Below are 15,647 nucleotides of genomic sequence, written 5' to 3'. Positions count from 1 at the left end.
AATTTTCTTAGTAATTTCATTGTGTGCTTTTGCCATTTTTTTATTATTATTATTATTGTTTTAATATGGCTATTTATTTTTAATTTATTTAATATTTATTTAATTTATATTTTGTTTATTTTTAGTTAGGTTTAGGTATTTATTTCTTAAACTTATTTCAGTTTATTGCCAAGGCAAGATTCTAGCATTTTAACTACTTTTTATATTTTATTTTATTTCAACTTTATTTCAATTAACAGAATTTTTTTTTATAGTTTTATAGAATAGTTTTAGTTAACGATGCTAATCCTGGCTTCATGTAAATATTTTAGCTCAAAGTGGTTCAGATGACAAAAAAAGATTTGGAAATCCCTGATTTAAATAGTAAACCATTTCTAAGCAAAGGTGAAGTAGAAAACAAATCGTAGTAGTCCGATTTTCCAGCGACCGTCCCAGAAACCCTAGTTCTGTGTCCTGTGGCGCTGTTTGAATGTGACTCTCTGTGCTGTAGAACGGTCTGAGGTCCAAGGCATCCGCTGGAACCCTCTGTTCTTTGACGGGCCGTCACTCTCCCTGGACCCTGTGCATGTTCCCCCTGTGCATGGCTTCCCCGTACCCATCTGACCCTCCATCACTCTCATCGTCTCTCTCCCTCTCCTGTACGGCAGAGCTGAGCGACGTCTGGTCCATCTCCAGCATCAGTGTCCGTGGAGAGGCTCAGAGCTCGCCCCTCACTCCCAATCTGCCCACCATTTCTGAGGAACCGCCCATCTGAAAAGACAACAGAGAGATCTGTGGGAGGCATAAAGCCTGCAGAGCACCTTGAGCTCCAGCGCCGTCAGCATCATCGCTATATCAGCATCATCGTGCAATATATATACAGTATATATATATTCTGGGGTTTATACTTTGGCAGTACCTTGAAATTCATGTACCACGGTGTTTACATGGTACTCTGAGAGGTAATTCATAGAAAACGTATGTTAGTGATATTTTGTTAAAAATATCAAATGTGTTTGACCAATTATTTTCTGAATTGGTGGCATAAGATGAATCGATCATCCAGCTTCTTTTGCTTCTGTGAAGTTCGTTTTTATCAAAGACAGAATTTGCCTATTTTTCAATGCAAGCCTGATTACTGCAGAATGACGCATGGTAAAATGGACATCGCGAAGAGTGTTTTGGAAATATTTAAGATGTCAGATCCATTGCATGGCGTGATAAATTTAACAAGCATTTACAATCAGGAAGACGATAACAAGCCAAAAGACAATCTGAATGTGAAAGATTTAGATGTTGGGATTTTCGACAGTGGAATCGCTGAAGTGAATTCGCACGCGACTTCTTGAGTTCTACAGAAGTGCTGGATTTAATCAGCCTTTGAAAACACAAGGCTACTGATGAACTTGGAAATGTCTTTATTTTGGAAGTGATCATGCGTGAGCTCCTCATCGCCCCGCAGACGTGCAGCATGTTAAAACGGCGGACATGTTTTCTTGCTCTTTTCATGGGATGCTGCAACATTCCTGCCTGTATAAAATGCAATGCCTAGCGTGATTTCTATTTACTTAATCTTTCGATGTAACTTAAGACTGTAAATATGATTGTAAACTGACCTTAAATGATATTCTGATCTGATATTATCAGATTTTTTTTGTTGTCTCTTTTTGTTACTCTATCATCAGCACTAATAGCCTAAATAAAAATATTTTTAGCAGACTCAAGATATGCCTCAATGCGTATCTTTACAAAAGGTTTGATCTATATGTGAGAATATCAGCATCACATCAGAAATATTGAACCCATGTTTAGTTCATGTTATAAACGCAGGAATGTTTAATAGAAAATTTTATTTATAACTAAACTGGTGCGTTACATAAAAGAGTGGCAAAATAACAGTAGTCAGAACTTTATCTGCTAATTACCACACACAAACATAAGAAACAGACGTGTTCTGTAGTTCAGGTTAGTGTCTGATGTTACAGTGAGTCAGTCAAATAATTGTGCTGAAGGACATATTGGTGCAAATAAAGGCCATAAATTAATTGAATAAAAAGTCTAACAGGTCAAACCTACTCTTTCCAATATACACAAGCATCAACAGTTTCAAAAATGGAAAACTACGGCGTCATTCTATCGTATCTATCTATCAGCTACTGGGCGAATCTCGTGGAAACATGTCTAGGTCACATTTCAACCCAAAATCATTTCAAAGAAAGAAAGAAAGACAAAATTTAATTTTACATTGAATCTTGTTTTCAAAAGCATGTAGATTTGTTTTTGTTTTATTGTATACGTTATGTAATGCCTACAATTTTTTTTTTTTTTATCTCAATTAAGCCCAGTGCTTCTGGACATTTTTATGAACTATAATGCACTTTTTTATTACTTTAAAGGCAGTGCAACCAATAGACTTCTACAACTAGCTTTCTAAAAACAAATATCATTTCTTTATTTTGCTTGAAATGGGTGAAATACGATCTGAAACAGTTCTCGGCTTGTTTCTAGGGATGCGATATTTAAATAAGGCCATGTATTTTACCATTCTCTTTTTTCCTTCCTAAAGTACACGTACACTACAAGTCATAGCTGCATGAATGTTGAACATGTAACAATTTTTCAAGCCTGTAAAAAGTTACCAATATTCCAAAAAAAAAAGTAGTAAGGCATGCAGTTTAACAATATTTTAAAAACTTAAATTGAAATCACAGAATTCTCGAATTCTGTCAAAACCTCCAGAAACTCAGGCAAGTATTTTTCTTGTGCATTTACAGTGTTATTTACCACCTAAAGAATCCAAATACCGTTCGTTCACTGCAGTGATTGTGAGGAATACAGTGAAAATTTCAAAAATGTTGATGAACGCTTTGCGATGCATGTAGCGAAGCCATTCCAGTTCATGTTTGACTTGGCTGGATTTCACAAAACGTATTAAATGGTACCTAAATTGTGCATTAAGTCATAAAATACATATTCTGGAGCAAACCATCCAACAAAAGACACATAAATCAGGTTCTTCACGCAATTTCCAAGGAGGCAAAGTCCCTTCAGCTTTGCTCAGAGGTAGTCATCCTCACTGGAGGCGGATGAAGAGTCTTCATCGGGGTACACGGAGCCCTGGGAGCTGGCAGAGGGGGTGCGGCTCATTCGCCACAGCTGGGACGCGAAGGCCCGCCCCCAGCTACAGGGCCGACCAATAGGGCGCAGCAGACGCACCAGCTCCACCGCCTCACGCCAATCAAACGTTCACTTGCTGTGGCCGCGGGAGTTACGCTGCTTGCTCATGGTGGTCAACATCTGGCTAATGTAGGACGTCAACAGGTCATCCATTTTGTAGCCCTGTTATGAAGAAAACATTTGCAAATCAAATTTTCTTTATTAAATCATTTATTAAACAAGTATGATGCAACTGTGCTGCTATTTGCCATTGAGTTTCTCTCACCAGTGACGTCTCACACAGAAGTTTGCTGCCCTGAACCAGGTTCCCGATAGTGATGTGGAAGTACGTGTTCCCGCTGCTCCAGTTGGAAATCTTCGTGAAGGGATATGTGGTTAAAATATCCTGCGGATCAAGGAAAGAGGAAACGCAAACATCACTGCACACTGGGATCAAAAACACTGGAAACACACCATTAAAAATTGTAGCTTGAAATAAAATAAATAAACATTACCTAAAATAATATAAAAAAATATATAAAACTAATAAAAATGAAAAACGCACATACTAAACTAAAATATGAAAATATAAAATAAAAGTATACAATAGTATGTATATAATACTAAATATAAATAATAGTGTGTAATTAATACTATAATAGTATATAAATAATACTAAAATAAAACTACACTTGGTTTGTTTGCAATGCTTTCTAGTTTATTCATAAACTTGTTTTATTTTAGCTAGTTACCAAAGCAACATTTCTCATTTTCATTTAGTTTAACTTTATACTACAAAAACTAAACTAAAAAAATATATAAAAAAAAACTATATACACATGACAATGACTAATAAAAAAGACAAAACACTCAACATAATTAAATTTATATATATGTCTGTGTATATATAAGCTGTCCTAAGACAAGAACGGGTATTGTTCAAAATTCACGTATAACTTTGATGAAAGGTTTTGATCCACTTCAAATGTTGACTACTGTGTATATTGAAGTGGATGGATTCTGGAATCCACTGCTGCTTAAATGTAATGAGTGATTATAATCAAGGTATTAATCAATATTTTTCCTTCTAAACATCACATGAGTTGAATGACTTCTCTAGGCTTATGAGATTTTACTTTGTTACAGAAGTTACCAGTGTGATTATCGAAAATGTCCTTTTCATGTATTCTCTAATGTCTGTATTTGATATCTGAAAGCAGTAACAGTGCTTGCTCATTTACCCCAGCTTCCAGAAATTAAATATGGACTCGTTTTGTGTTTGAGAAATGTCTTTAACGTGTCAATACATACATCTGCTTTTCTAGGGTACTCTGACAACTATAGTCAATGAAGTGTATAGTTTAAGGGACCATTTCTCAGTTAAAGCCTTACTTTCCAGTTAGACTAAAGTGTTCTCTCCTTGAGAGAAAGAATGTATTATCTTTATGTTTTGAGACGACTCTCCTGTTTATAGTTAGAGCCTGGCCAAATCCAACCTTGGAAAAGCTGTGTGTCGGTGTGCGTGTTAGTCTTCTTGGTTACAGGTTAAGGAAGCTCTGGCATTATTGGAGATTGACTGAGTTGTTGTTCTGGACATGCTGGTGCCCAGCAACCCAAATCTGAGACCTGGAAGGTCACGACGTGCTTAACTTCAGGGTCCGGGTGTCAGCTGCGTAATCGATGGAGATATACTTCAGTCTATCTGTATATGTGTGGAAAATGACTATGTTTATCTATTTATTAGCCAATGAGAATCATTTAACCTGAAGCAAGGATGTAGCTTAGACCTTGGTGAAGGGTATAACTGCTGTGATCTTTGTAACTGTAAGCGGGGCGTCCTACGAACTCCTGTGTGAGTCTTGAAGCCGACTTCTGCTGATGAAACTGCAAACTATCTTCAGTAAAACGTTTCTTTAATTTATTATAATTCTGACTCAGGGTCTTCATTCATCCTATCTGGTTCTGGGTTTTTGACTGTAAATCCCCTTACAATATATATATATATATATATATATATATATAAAAACATGGACTCACTTCCTCTCTCATTCGGCCCCAATCCAAATGTGTGCGCTCTGGTCATGTTTTGTATGCTTGACGTTAATTGCATTATATAAGTTGTGTTGGAATACAAGTCACAGCACGTTTCAGACTATAAAAAAACGTTACTTAGTCAAAACAGCAAAAAGAGAAAGAAAACACACCTTGTTCTTGGGGTCGATAAGGCTGACTCCATATTTGTTGATGGCTATCAGCAGGATCTCGGGGAAGTGTGGCTCGGTGGTTTGCTGCAAATATAAAAATATCAAAAGAGACTGATTGGTCCATGCTGCAGCACATGCTGAACACTGAGCTCCAAAAGCTTATAGCAAGTAGGAAAATGCCAGCTTTCCAAACCACAAGTTAATATAGCACAGTTACCTTCACTTCAAAAAAGGCTGAACCAAACGTGGGCCATTTGAAAATGAGCTTCAGAAACATCAGCTTGGCTTCCTCCCTTGATTTCCCAGCTTGTCTGTTGAAGAACGCCACAATCGACTGCAACATGAGAAGGAACAGATGAGGACAAGCCATTGGATCATAAAAATGATGTACAGTCAAAGCAAAATGTATTCAGACACCTTCAACATTTCTCACATTCTCACAGTTTATTCGCTATAGTTTAGAAAATGGTAATAAAATATGACAAGAACTCAGAGTTATCAAATCAGTTGATATTTCACTGGTTTTGTCCATCGTTCTGTTAGACTGTCTCACAAATGAATTAGGTTGAATAGCTGTCCGCTGTTAAATTTAAGTACACAATTAAATAATACCAATTTAGGTCAACCAATTACCAAGCAATGCTTCATTTTGTTCAGTCTTTGGTGTAAAAAGGTTGCATTAGCAATTAAAGAAAAGTCACTTAAGCAAAACATGATCTGAATAATTTTTGGTCCCAAATTTTAATCAATTTTACCGGTAGTCCGCTGTATGAAGAATTTTTGGGTATAATATGTCAGTATCATTTATTTTGATACTTATATATTAATATATATTATTCTTTTTCAATAATCAATCAACAATCAATTTAACTGATTTTTTTATTTTTTTAAAGATTTTTTTTTACTAATTATCAAAATAAAATATAGTCCTACAAAGCTATTATTACCAGAACATGTGATCAGATGATCAATTTTACCATTGTTGTCCAGCATGACTATACCAGCTCAGCAGGGCTATTGCAAACAGAAGTCTACTACTGAGAAATTTCATGTTCTCAGTGGACTTTGCTTTTCCAGTGCGTGATCGGAACATGAATGGAGCGCTTGGGCCGTTAACGACAGAGCAGAATGCACAGCGCAAACACGGAGCGGAACATTGAGCAGAGAGCGCAGCGCGCCGACACACACACACACACACACACACACACACACACACACAACCGAGAGCGTGGTGCACACACGAAGCGGAAAAGACCCGCTCATGAAAGCTGCGTGAGAATGAAACCTGATCACCGAACACGGAGGGGCAGGACGGCATATTTTCGGCCTTTTCAATAGCAGCAGCAACAGAAAGTCATTAAAACGAGGCAAAAAAAGTGCTGCGTTAATTGCGTTATTTTTTTTTTAACGCGTTAATCGCAAAGATTAACGCGTTAATTCCCCCAGCCCTAAAAAAAATAGATAAAAAATGATAACTGGTGTCTGAATAATTTTTGGTTTGACTGTATATTTTGTCGATACAACTACAAGGATGTGTATTTAAAGGACGCACACAGCCATTGAAAGTGTGACACAAACCCTTTTCCAGTCGTCAGGCGAGAGCTGTCGAATCAGGTCTTGAGGAATCAGCTCCTTCAGCATCTTGGGAATACTGGGAAAGTTGGATTTGTCATCCTCGAATTTGACCCGGTAGATCAGAGCGCCGAGCTGGAAAACCTCTTCTCTGGAGCATTTGTGGTATCCACGGAGATACTTCGGAAGTTCCTTTACATGGGAAGTGTTATAAATATAAACTGATATATATAATTCAGACTTTTATCCCAGTGCCTCTGGTTTCATGATGTAGTATTTGGATGTTTATGAGGCTCACCTGATAATAATGGAAGATGGAGTCTGCGAAGGAGTCTTTGCCTGGAACTGTGGTCGTCCACAGCTTCTTCATGAAAAACACTTGGTAGGTCAATGAAGGCACTATCCCTGAACATCAGAGGAAGAGCCGTTACGTTACAGTGTTTACTTACTGAGCATGCTTTCATTCTGCTACCCTTTTCCTAAAAACACAAAACTACACTTTGGCAGTGGATACAGCGATTGGGATCAGAAACTTTTTTAACAAAATAATACTTTTATTCAGCAAGGATGTGTTAAATTAATCAAAAGTGACAGTTAAGACACTTGCAATGTTGCAAATAAATGCTATTCTTTTTGGACTTTTTTTATCACGGTTTACACAAAAATATGAAGCAGCACAACTGATTTCAACATTGATAATAATAAGAAATCTTTCTTGAGCAGTAAATCAGCATTAGAATGATTTCTGAAGGATCATGTGACACTGAAGACTGGAGTAATGATCACAGGAATAAATTACATTTCAACATATTCAAATAGAGAACAGTATTTACTGTATTTTTGATCAAATAATGTTTTTGAAAGAAAAAAGCTCTTACCAACCCCAAGCATCCAAAAAAAATTCTTATGTAATGTTTTGTTAGTGCACATGAGAGATGAACAGAGTAGAATTCCCGGTTGTACCTTCTTTAGCGGGTCTTGCTTTCTTAATCCAGTCTGTCAAATGGCGGACAAAGTCAAAGAAGAAATCTCCCTCAGGTACACTTATCACCTATAATGCATAAAACCAGATCAAATAATATTATATTCATCTTGATAAGAATTGTATACTATTGTATTCCCATAACCTACCTAGTTAATGGTTAGAGTTGGTTAGGCATGAAAGATTGTTCAAGGACAAAAGATTAAGGAACATGTGCTACATGAGCAAAATCCCACTGAAATCCCACAGATGCTGTTCTTCCTCACAGTGTGATGTTTACCTTATCGGAGATCTTGACAAACAGACTGAAGCCTTCAGGTGATTTGAGCAGCAGTCTGGTGGAGATGTTCAGGCAGAAGTCTTTGGCCTTCGTGCTGGACTCCACTTCAAACGCCTGAAAACAGACAAACGGGAACCTTCACAGTCTGTCTTTACCCATCCAAAGACCGTATCCAACACTTCCAGATGCATTTAAATGAATACGATGTTTTACTTCATGTCAGACTATTACTTCAAGTCAGGCTTTACAGGGTTCAAGCAGAAATGTGAAGCTTTCATTTCTGACTTTAACATTCATAAAAAATTCTCAGTATACCATTGTGACCTCTGAATCACTGTCAAAACAGCAAGATCCCAATGTGTTTGATGAGTCATAAGCATATGAAAGCCTATCTCACCTCATCTGTGTCATCAGGGAAGTACACTTTATGAAAGATCTGTGTGGTCTTGTGCTGAATAGCCTCCACCTCGACCAGGTGAGGGGGATATTTTCGGGATCCGTTCCTGCACACAAACAAACATACGCCGTCCACGATGAGTCACTCACACTATAAAACTCCTCACACAGACGTCTCATAGTCATCAGAACTAAAGCATCACAAATGCTTCATGAAGCTAAAAGAGTAGAAAAACTCGAGAGCATGTAGATGTGAATTTGAGAACTTCTACGATAAATAATTTGTACTTGCGCTAAAATTTACACTCACAGAAAGAATAAATGCAACTATGTACTTCAAGTTTGTGTCTGTCATTGTATTTTTGTGAATGGCATTTTACACATTTGTGACTACTTGTCTGCAGCTTCAAATTTAGAATACAGGTTTGTGACTATTGTCTGCGAGTGAAAATCTCAACATTTAACTTCAGATTTGTATTTGACAGGTTTTCACATTGGAGCTGTGAGTGTAAATTGTAGCGTACAAGTACGAATATTTATTGTACAAGTTCTCAAATTCACATCTACGTGCTCTCGAGTTCTGCCGCTCTTTTACCTTCATACCATTTCTTCTGCCATGTTTTTTCACCTCTTTGGGGCTCAAAGAGTTTGAATAATTAAACACATAATTATGGCTTTGTCGAATTTGGTGTTCATGTGCATTCAAGTCGTAAATATGATCTTTCTGACATGACTTGAATGCACCACCACATGTCTGAGAGTTTATGTTGTCTTTGCAATATAAATAGGCTCTAGAAGATACAATATATGCATGCCTGTTTGTGCATGTACAGTACATGCAATTGTACGTGAGGTGAGGGAGTGTTGTCACCGTAAAGCTTTCTGCAGTCTCTGCATGCAGTCAGGAGCCAACGGGTGATGTTTCTTCGACTGTAGAAACCTCTGGACGTGTGGTAAGAGGACGTTACTGGGAGGAAAGAGACCGGCACACAGCCAAAGCAACTCCCAGCCCTTCTCCTCACTGTACCTACACAAACAGACAAAACATTGCATCCAAACAATCATGAATGACATCGAGCAGAACATACAATACTGCGCAAAAGATTGGGGTCATTAAGAAATTAAAACCTTTATTCTGCAAGGATGTATGAAATTGCTCAAAAGTGACAGTAAAGACTTTTATAATGTTACAAAAGATTTATATTTCAAATAAACACTGTTCTTTTGAAAATTCTATATCTAATCCTAAAAAAAAATGACATCGCATCCAAAATAAATGTTTGTGTTTACATAATATATGTGTGTGTACTGTGTATAATTATTTTGTATTTGTATTTTGTAGTAGTCAACATCTGAAGTGGATCAAAACCTTTCATCAAAGTTATACATGAATTTTGAACAATACCTGTTCTTGTCTTAGGACAACTTTGATCAACTTTTTTGATCCACTTCAAATGTTGACTACTGTATAAATACTCACATTTGCATGTATATATTTAAAAAATATTTGCATGTATATATATTTATACATAATTTATATTATATATAAATATTTTATATATAAATATTTTTTTCTTAAATATATACTTGCATGTGTGTGTGTATTTATATATACAAAATAATTTTACACAGTACACACACATATATTACGTAAACAAACTTTTATTTTGGATGTGATCAATCGAGATTAATCGTTGTCCAGCACTAATAAAATTAATAAATGTTTCTTGAGCAGCAGAGTTATGATGCTGAAAATTCAGCTTTGCATCACAATAATAAATTACACTTTAAAATGTATTCAAATAGAAAACGGTCATTTTAAAACGTCTGAGCATTAGAGACTTCTTTCAAAACAGTAGTGGTCATTGGAAGAAATCAGCTTGTAAAGGAGGGACATACTTGACGTGATTGTCAGTCATTTGTTTGAGTATCTGGCAGAAGATCTCGTCTTTAAGAGGCTCCGCCTTCAGCGCACTCTCGAAGATCTGATCCGTGAGCTCGTTCACAGAACGTGTCCGCTTGGATGGATAATCGCCCATATATTTCATTATAGGTGCAGGAGAGCAGGTCAAGGATGATTAACGTTCAGAAAGAAGATAATACTCATGAACTTCTCGTATTAAAGTCCCCCTGTATTCAATAATGTTATCCCTTAAAACTCATCTTTAATCACCGAAATGACATATTTAAAAAAATGTCTTAAAATAGCTTGAATGTAACTCTACACGCTTCCCTCATTTAGTATACGCAGTTCTATGAATATGCAAATTAGCCCCGCCTCCACTCACACACACCAGCTCAGACGATCACACATTGACCTGATTCGTTACAAGGCAGTTTGTGACGTCAGAAACACCAGTGATTTCAAAGAGACTCCGCGTTTTTGAGACTCTTTGGTTCACTGCAGTTTTAAGCAGAAAATACTCAGCAATGGTGTTGATTTCTGAATTTAAACATGTTTTTTCTTAAAACATATTAAAAACACCACATAGACATATAAACAACATTAAAAACTTGATTTTCACCTCAGGGGGACTTTAAGAATAAAACCAAATTAAATCACATTACTCTCTAGCAAAAGAAAATATTTAATATTTAATGTTTTAAATAACGCCTATTTTAGGGCATAGGTCATATTTCAGGGCAAAATTAAAAGAAACAAAAAGAAATTATATTTTGCATAAAGAAAATAAAACCTATTTTAGGGCCCAGGTCATATTTCAGGAAAAAAAATTCAAGTAAAATATGAAAAAAAAAAAAGATATGAATAAGATTTTTCATGCGTCTGTGTCTGTTTTCTGAAGGATATCAATGAAAGCCATGCAGGCCTCCTGGGAAAGCTCCTCATGGCCCACACACTTCTTCAGAAGGGCCTGCTTGATGGGTTCTCGAGTGCAGCTCCACAGTTTGTCCTTCCCGCGGTTCTTGGTGATCATCACTCTACTGAGAGTGTGTTTGGGAGGAGGCCTGGATGAGTGGAGAGGGTCCAGGGTCAATGAGGGTCATGTATACGTAGTTGCATGAGTTAATTGTGTATATTCTTTGATTTCTTTATTAAATTAAATTGTATTTTCTTAAGCATAACCTTCAATGATGAATAGTGCACAATAAGACCAGGAACATGTATTAAGAAAAGTAAAGACTTCTAATAAGAGTCCTGATTGCAGCATAACCATGTATTTTATTATTTAAAACAGGTTACATTAAAACGATGTAGGGACAGAAGTGGTGTCTGTTCACCTGAAGTAGTCATATGAGAATTCCTCCAGAGTGTACGGCTTTATCCTCTCCTCCGACTCCGTTAGAGGGACATGGGAAATCCGGATTGACTCCTGACGTTGGTCTGGTGTCATGGTAACCAAAGCCTGAGCCGTAAAGTCACAGAGAGTGCACAAGAGAGAGAGAGAGAACACAAGGCAGGGACAGAGAAAGGGAGAAGGTTTAAGTAGAGACATGAATCATACAAGACTGAAATGATAAATATGCAACGACCTCTGAACATAATATAATAAAAAATCAGTACCACGATTTCAGGTGCAGGTCTAACGACCGTGGGCAGCACATAAACACAGTCGGCAGGGAAATCTCCTTTCTGTTTGGTTCTGTCGTTGATCCCGTGGGCCCAGCCAGACGTCATGACCTGCTCGCCCGAGTCCTGGTCCAGCAGAATGAGGTCGCCTTTTAGGAAGCTCAGGAACGTCGAATCATCGCCAGCTGATCAGGTGAATGAGTTACATGAAGGAAGAGAACGACTGTAAGTGATGCTAAAGAAATGTCAAAGAAATGTAAATCAGAAATGAAATAAAGTAAAATAAAAAAAAAACTAAATAAAAATAAAATTGTATGTATTGTGACCAGAAAGGTTTATTTATTATTTTATAATATATTACGAAATATTATTATTATTTAATATAGAGAAACAAGATATTTTTCCTCATTAAATGTGCTTAATTGTCATGGGGAAAAAATTACACAAACATAAAAAATCTTAATGGTCCTAAAATAGGTTTTATTTTCTTTATGCATAGAAAATTTCATATGTTTTTGGTAACATCTTAAATTAACGTCTCATTTGTTAATATTAGTCAATGTATTAACTAATATGAACTAACAAATCAAGTCAAGTCACCTTTATTTATATAGCGCTTTTTACAAGCAGCTTCACAGTGGTAACATGAAAATAATACAACAAAGTTTGTTTCTAGAAGAAAATCGCATCATCGTCCACCTTAATTAAGGCAGGTCAATAATATTGTCCCCATTGTAATTGTAAAATAAATAAATAAAAGACATTTAATTGTATTAAATGTCCCCAACCAGCAAGCCAAAAGCCAAGGAAACAGTGAGCAATATATTTTTTACAACATTTATTCATTTTTGTTAATGTTAGTTAATAACATCAGTTAATGCACAGTGAACTATTATTAACAAATACACCTTTCTATTTTAAAAACGTAGTAGTAAATCTTGAAATTAACATTGACTGATATTAATAAATGTTGTAGAAGTATTGTCAATTGTTAGTTCTAGTTGACTAATGTTAACAAAAGAAACCTTATTGTAAAGTGTTACCATTTTCTTTTGATTTCAGACTAAAATATGATCTGGGCCCTAAATAGGCTCGCAAAAAATTATTTTATATGGGCCTTAGGCTTATGTTCATATAAAATATAATTTCATATTATTTTCTTTTGATTTTGGGCTTAAGTATAATATGGGCCTTAAAATAGGTTTTATTTTTAATGCAAAATTTCTTAATTTTTTCTTTTGATTTTAGGATGAAATATACAATTATATATAATGAAAGATATAATTATATATATTTTTCTTTCTGGGCCATAAAATAGGCTTTATTTTCTTTACGCAAAATATAATTTCTTCATTTTTTTCTATTGATTTTTGTCTGAAATTTAATCTGGACATGTATTTTAAAGATTTATTTGTTGAAATGAAAGAAAAAAAGTGTAAAAGTCCATTGATTCGATGTGTTTGTGCTTCTTTAACCTGGACTGGGGTTGTCCTGTAAGGCCACAACAAACTTGGATCTCTTCCTGAGACCCTCTAGGAAGGTGACCACCAGGTCCCGGATGTCCTCTGCATTATTAGAGGTGAACGTGTACTCCTCTGCTTTGATGGTGGCTAACGTGAAGCTCTGGGCCTGAAGCTTCCCCCCTCTGGAAAACACAGAGGCTTTTATCTTCAAAGCTCAAATCATATCAAACCTCCAAACTAGTCTCTGTGAAAGCCGTACCTGCTGCTGGACACACCGGTGATCTCTGGGAAAGAAAGCTCCAAAAGAACCTGCTCTTGCTCGTCCACAAAGTAAACGCCTGTCCAGTTTACAGCCACTATCACGTCATTCTTGGGTAGGCTAGGACCTTCAAACAGATTCAATATATCAAACCCATCTGTAAACATGCAGAACAAAACACAAGAACCTCATTAATGTGACATAAATTGTGCAAGAAATACCTGAGAATTTAAAGGCCTCGTAGAATCTTGAGAATAACAAAGGCCACTTATAACGAGCAAAATCCACGACTTCCTCCTTCACTTTCTGAGGGTCCACCCTCTTCTGAGTGTAGATTCCCTACACACACAACACAATGTGTTACTAACAACGCTAACATTTTACAAACTAACAATGCGCAATACATTTGTTACAGTTTTTAGTCATCTTTAAAATTCATTGTTAGTTCATGTTAGCTGAGGATCATTAAATAATATTAACAGACATAAATGTAGATTTTAATATTAGTAAATGTTTTAGTAAATGTTGAAATGTATTTTTCATTGTTAGGTCTCGTAAACTAATATAGTTAACTAATGTTAACAAATGGAACCAAAAGTTAAGACAAAAAATTGCTAGTCTAACAAAAACATTTCTAGGACACATTTTATCCAATTTTTTTCCTTTTTTTTCCCGATTTTATCATTTTTGCGTTATTTTATACAGAGAATGAGATTGTAATCAATAAGAAATGTAATCAATTTTCTTGAAAAATAATGACACAAACATAGAAAATCTTAATGATCCTAAAATAGGCTTTTCTTAATGCAAAATATAATTTCTTTTTTTTCTTTTTCTTTTTCTATTTCTAAAATAGATGGCCTGGGCCCTAAAATAGGCTTTCATTTCTTTATGCAAAAAATATTTTTTCTTTCGATTTTTAAGCCTTTTTTAAGATTTCTGTTTTAAAGCCTATTCGTGACGACTAATTGAATTCTCATTCTCTTCATTTTATACTATGTATATATATATATATATATATATATATATATATATATATATATAATTTTATTTTATTTTTTATTGTTTTGGGTGAAATATGACCTGGAGATGTTCTTGACAATTATTGTGAGATTTTCTCGACTGGACGCCACTTGCTGAATGCAATTAGTGAAATCATGTGGCACAATATAGCACATTACTCTTTAAAACATTTATCATGTCATACTACATGCTATTTAAAAAAATAGCAGGTAGCATACACTACTGAATATACAACATAGTATGCAGTAGACTAGTCTTCCATTCCAAATATCACATCTAAGGCCTGTTCACACCAAGAATGATAACTAAAAAATGCTAAAGCTCTTTAAAGCAGGATGGATTCTGATTGGCTGCCAATGTTTTATCATTCATCGGCTGGAAAAAATCATTGTTAAAGTGATTCTAACTATATTGTTTCTCTGTCCCGTCATTGTTATAGTTGTGGTGTGGACATTCTTTTTCATTCAGAGTGATTTTTACAACTATAACTTTATCAATATCGTCATAGCTATCATCCTTGGTGTGAATGGGCCTTAGAAGGATAGTTCACCCAAAATTGAAAATTCTGTCATCATTTACTCACCCTCAAGTTGTTCAAAACCTGTATGAGTTTGTTTCTTCTTCTGAACACAAAAGACGACATTTTGAAGAATATGGGTAACCAAAAATATGAAGAAATAAAATACTATGGAACTCAATGAGGTCCATAAACTGTCTGGTTACCGACATTCTTCAAAATATCTTCTTTTTTCAGCAGAAGAAAGAAATTCATACAGGTTTGGAAAAACTTGAGGGTGAGTAAAT

At 35.6% G+C, this 15,647-nt stretch overlaps 2 protein-coding genes across 9 annotated transcripts in view; one reads left to right on the top strand and one right to left on the bottom strand.

Annotated features, from left to right (window-relative positions):
- Positions 1-1,703, top strand: part of gdpd4a (glycerophosphodiester phosphodiesterase domain containing 4a) — a 32,716-nt gene extending 31,013 nt beyond the window's left edge. For 2 of the 4 annotated variants that reach the window (XM_084124853.1, XM_084124852.1), the window contains exon 16: positions 648-1,703. In XM_084124853.1, coding sequence (XP_083980979.1) covers positions 648-754 — 107 coding nt within the window. In that variant the 3' untranslated portion in view covers positions 755-1,703. Of the gene's footprint in view, positions 1-490 lie in introns of all 4 variants that reach the window. The other 2 variants (XM_084124851.1, XM_084124850.1) reach the window with 1 other exon arrangement.
- A 107-nt stretch (positions 1,704-1,810) lies between these two features.
- The window catches only part of myo7aa (myosin VIIAa), a 44,475-nt gene continuing 30,638 nt past the window's right edge, over positions 1,811-15,647 (bottom strand). For 4 of the 5 annotated variants that reach the window (XM_084124327.1, XM_084124326.1, XM_084124328.1 and 1 more), the window contains 17 exons: positions 14,042-14,159; positions 13,821-13,947; positions 13,574-13,743; positions 12,093-12,283; positions 11,810-11,934; positions 11,379-11,536; positions 10,469-10,622; positions 9,441-9,596; positions 8,571-8,676; positions 8,174-8,287; positions 7,875-7,962; positions 7,210-7,316; positions 6,918-7,103; positions 5,557-5,673; positions 5,340-5,423; positions 3,422-3,541; positions 1,813-3,318 (listed from right to left, as the gene is read on the bottom strand). In XM_084124327.1, the coding sequence (XP_083980453.1) occupies positions 3,226-3,318; positions 3,422-3,541; positions 5,340-5,423; positions 5,557-5,673; positions 6,918-7,103; positions 7,210-7,316; positions 7,875-7,962; positions 8,174-8,287; positions 8,571-8,676; positions 9,441-9,596; positions 10,469-10,622; positions 11,379-11,536; positions 11,810-11,934; positions 12,093-12,283; positions 13,574-13,743; positions 13,821-13,947; positions 14,042-14,159 (2,214 nt within the window). In that variant the 3' untranslated portion in view covers positions 1,813-3,225. Of the gene's footprint in view, positions 3,319-3,421; positions 3,542-5,339; positions 5,424-5,556; positions 5,674-6,917; positions 7,104-7,209; positions 7,317-7,874; positions 7,963-8,173; positions 8,288-8,570; positions 8,677-9,440; positions 9,597-10,468; positions 10,623-11,378; positions 11,537-11,809; positions 11,935-12,092; positions 12,284-13,573; positions 13,744-13,820; positions 13,948-14,041; positions 14,160-15,647 lie in introns of all 5 variants that reach the window. The other variant, XM_084124330.1, reaches the window with a different exon arrangement.

Source organism: Abramis brama, assembly GCF_963993115.1.
Source record: "Abramis brama genome assembly, chromosome: 9".
Lineage (NCBI taxonomy): Eukaryota > Metazoa > Chordata > Actinopteri > Cypriniformes > Leuciscidae > Abramis > Abramis brama.
The sequence above is the reverse complement of the archived record's forward strand: the minus strand, read 5'-3'. Positions and strand labels throughout refer to the sequence as shown.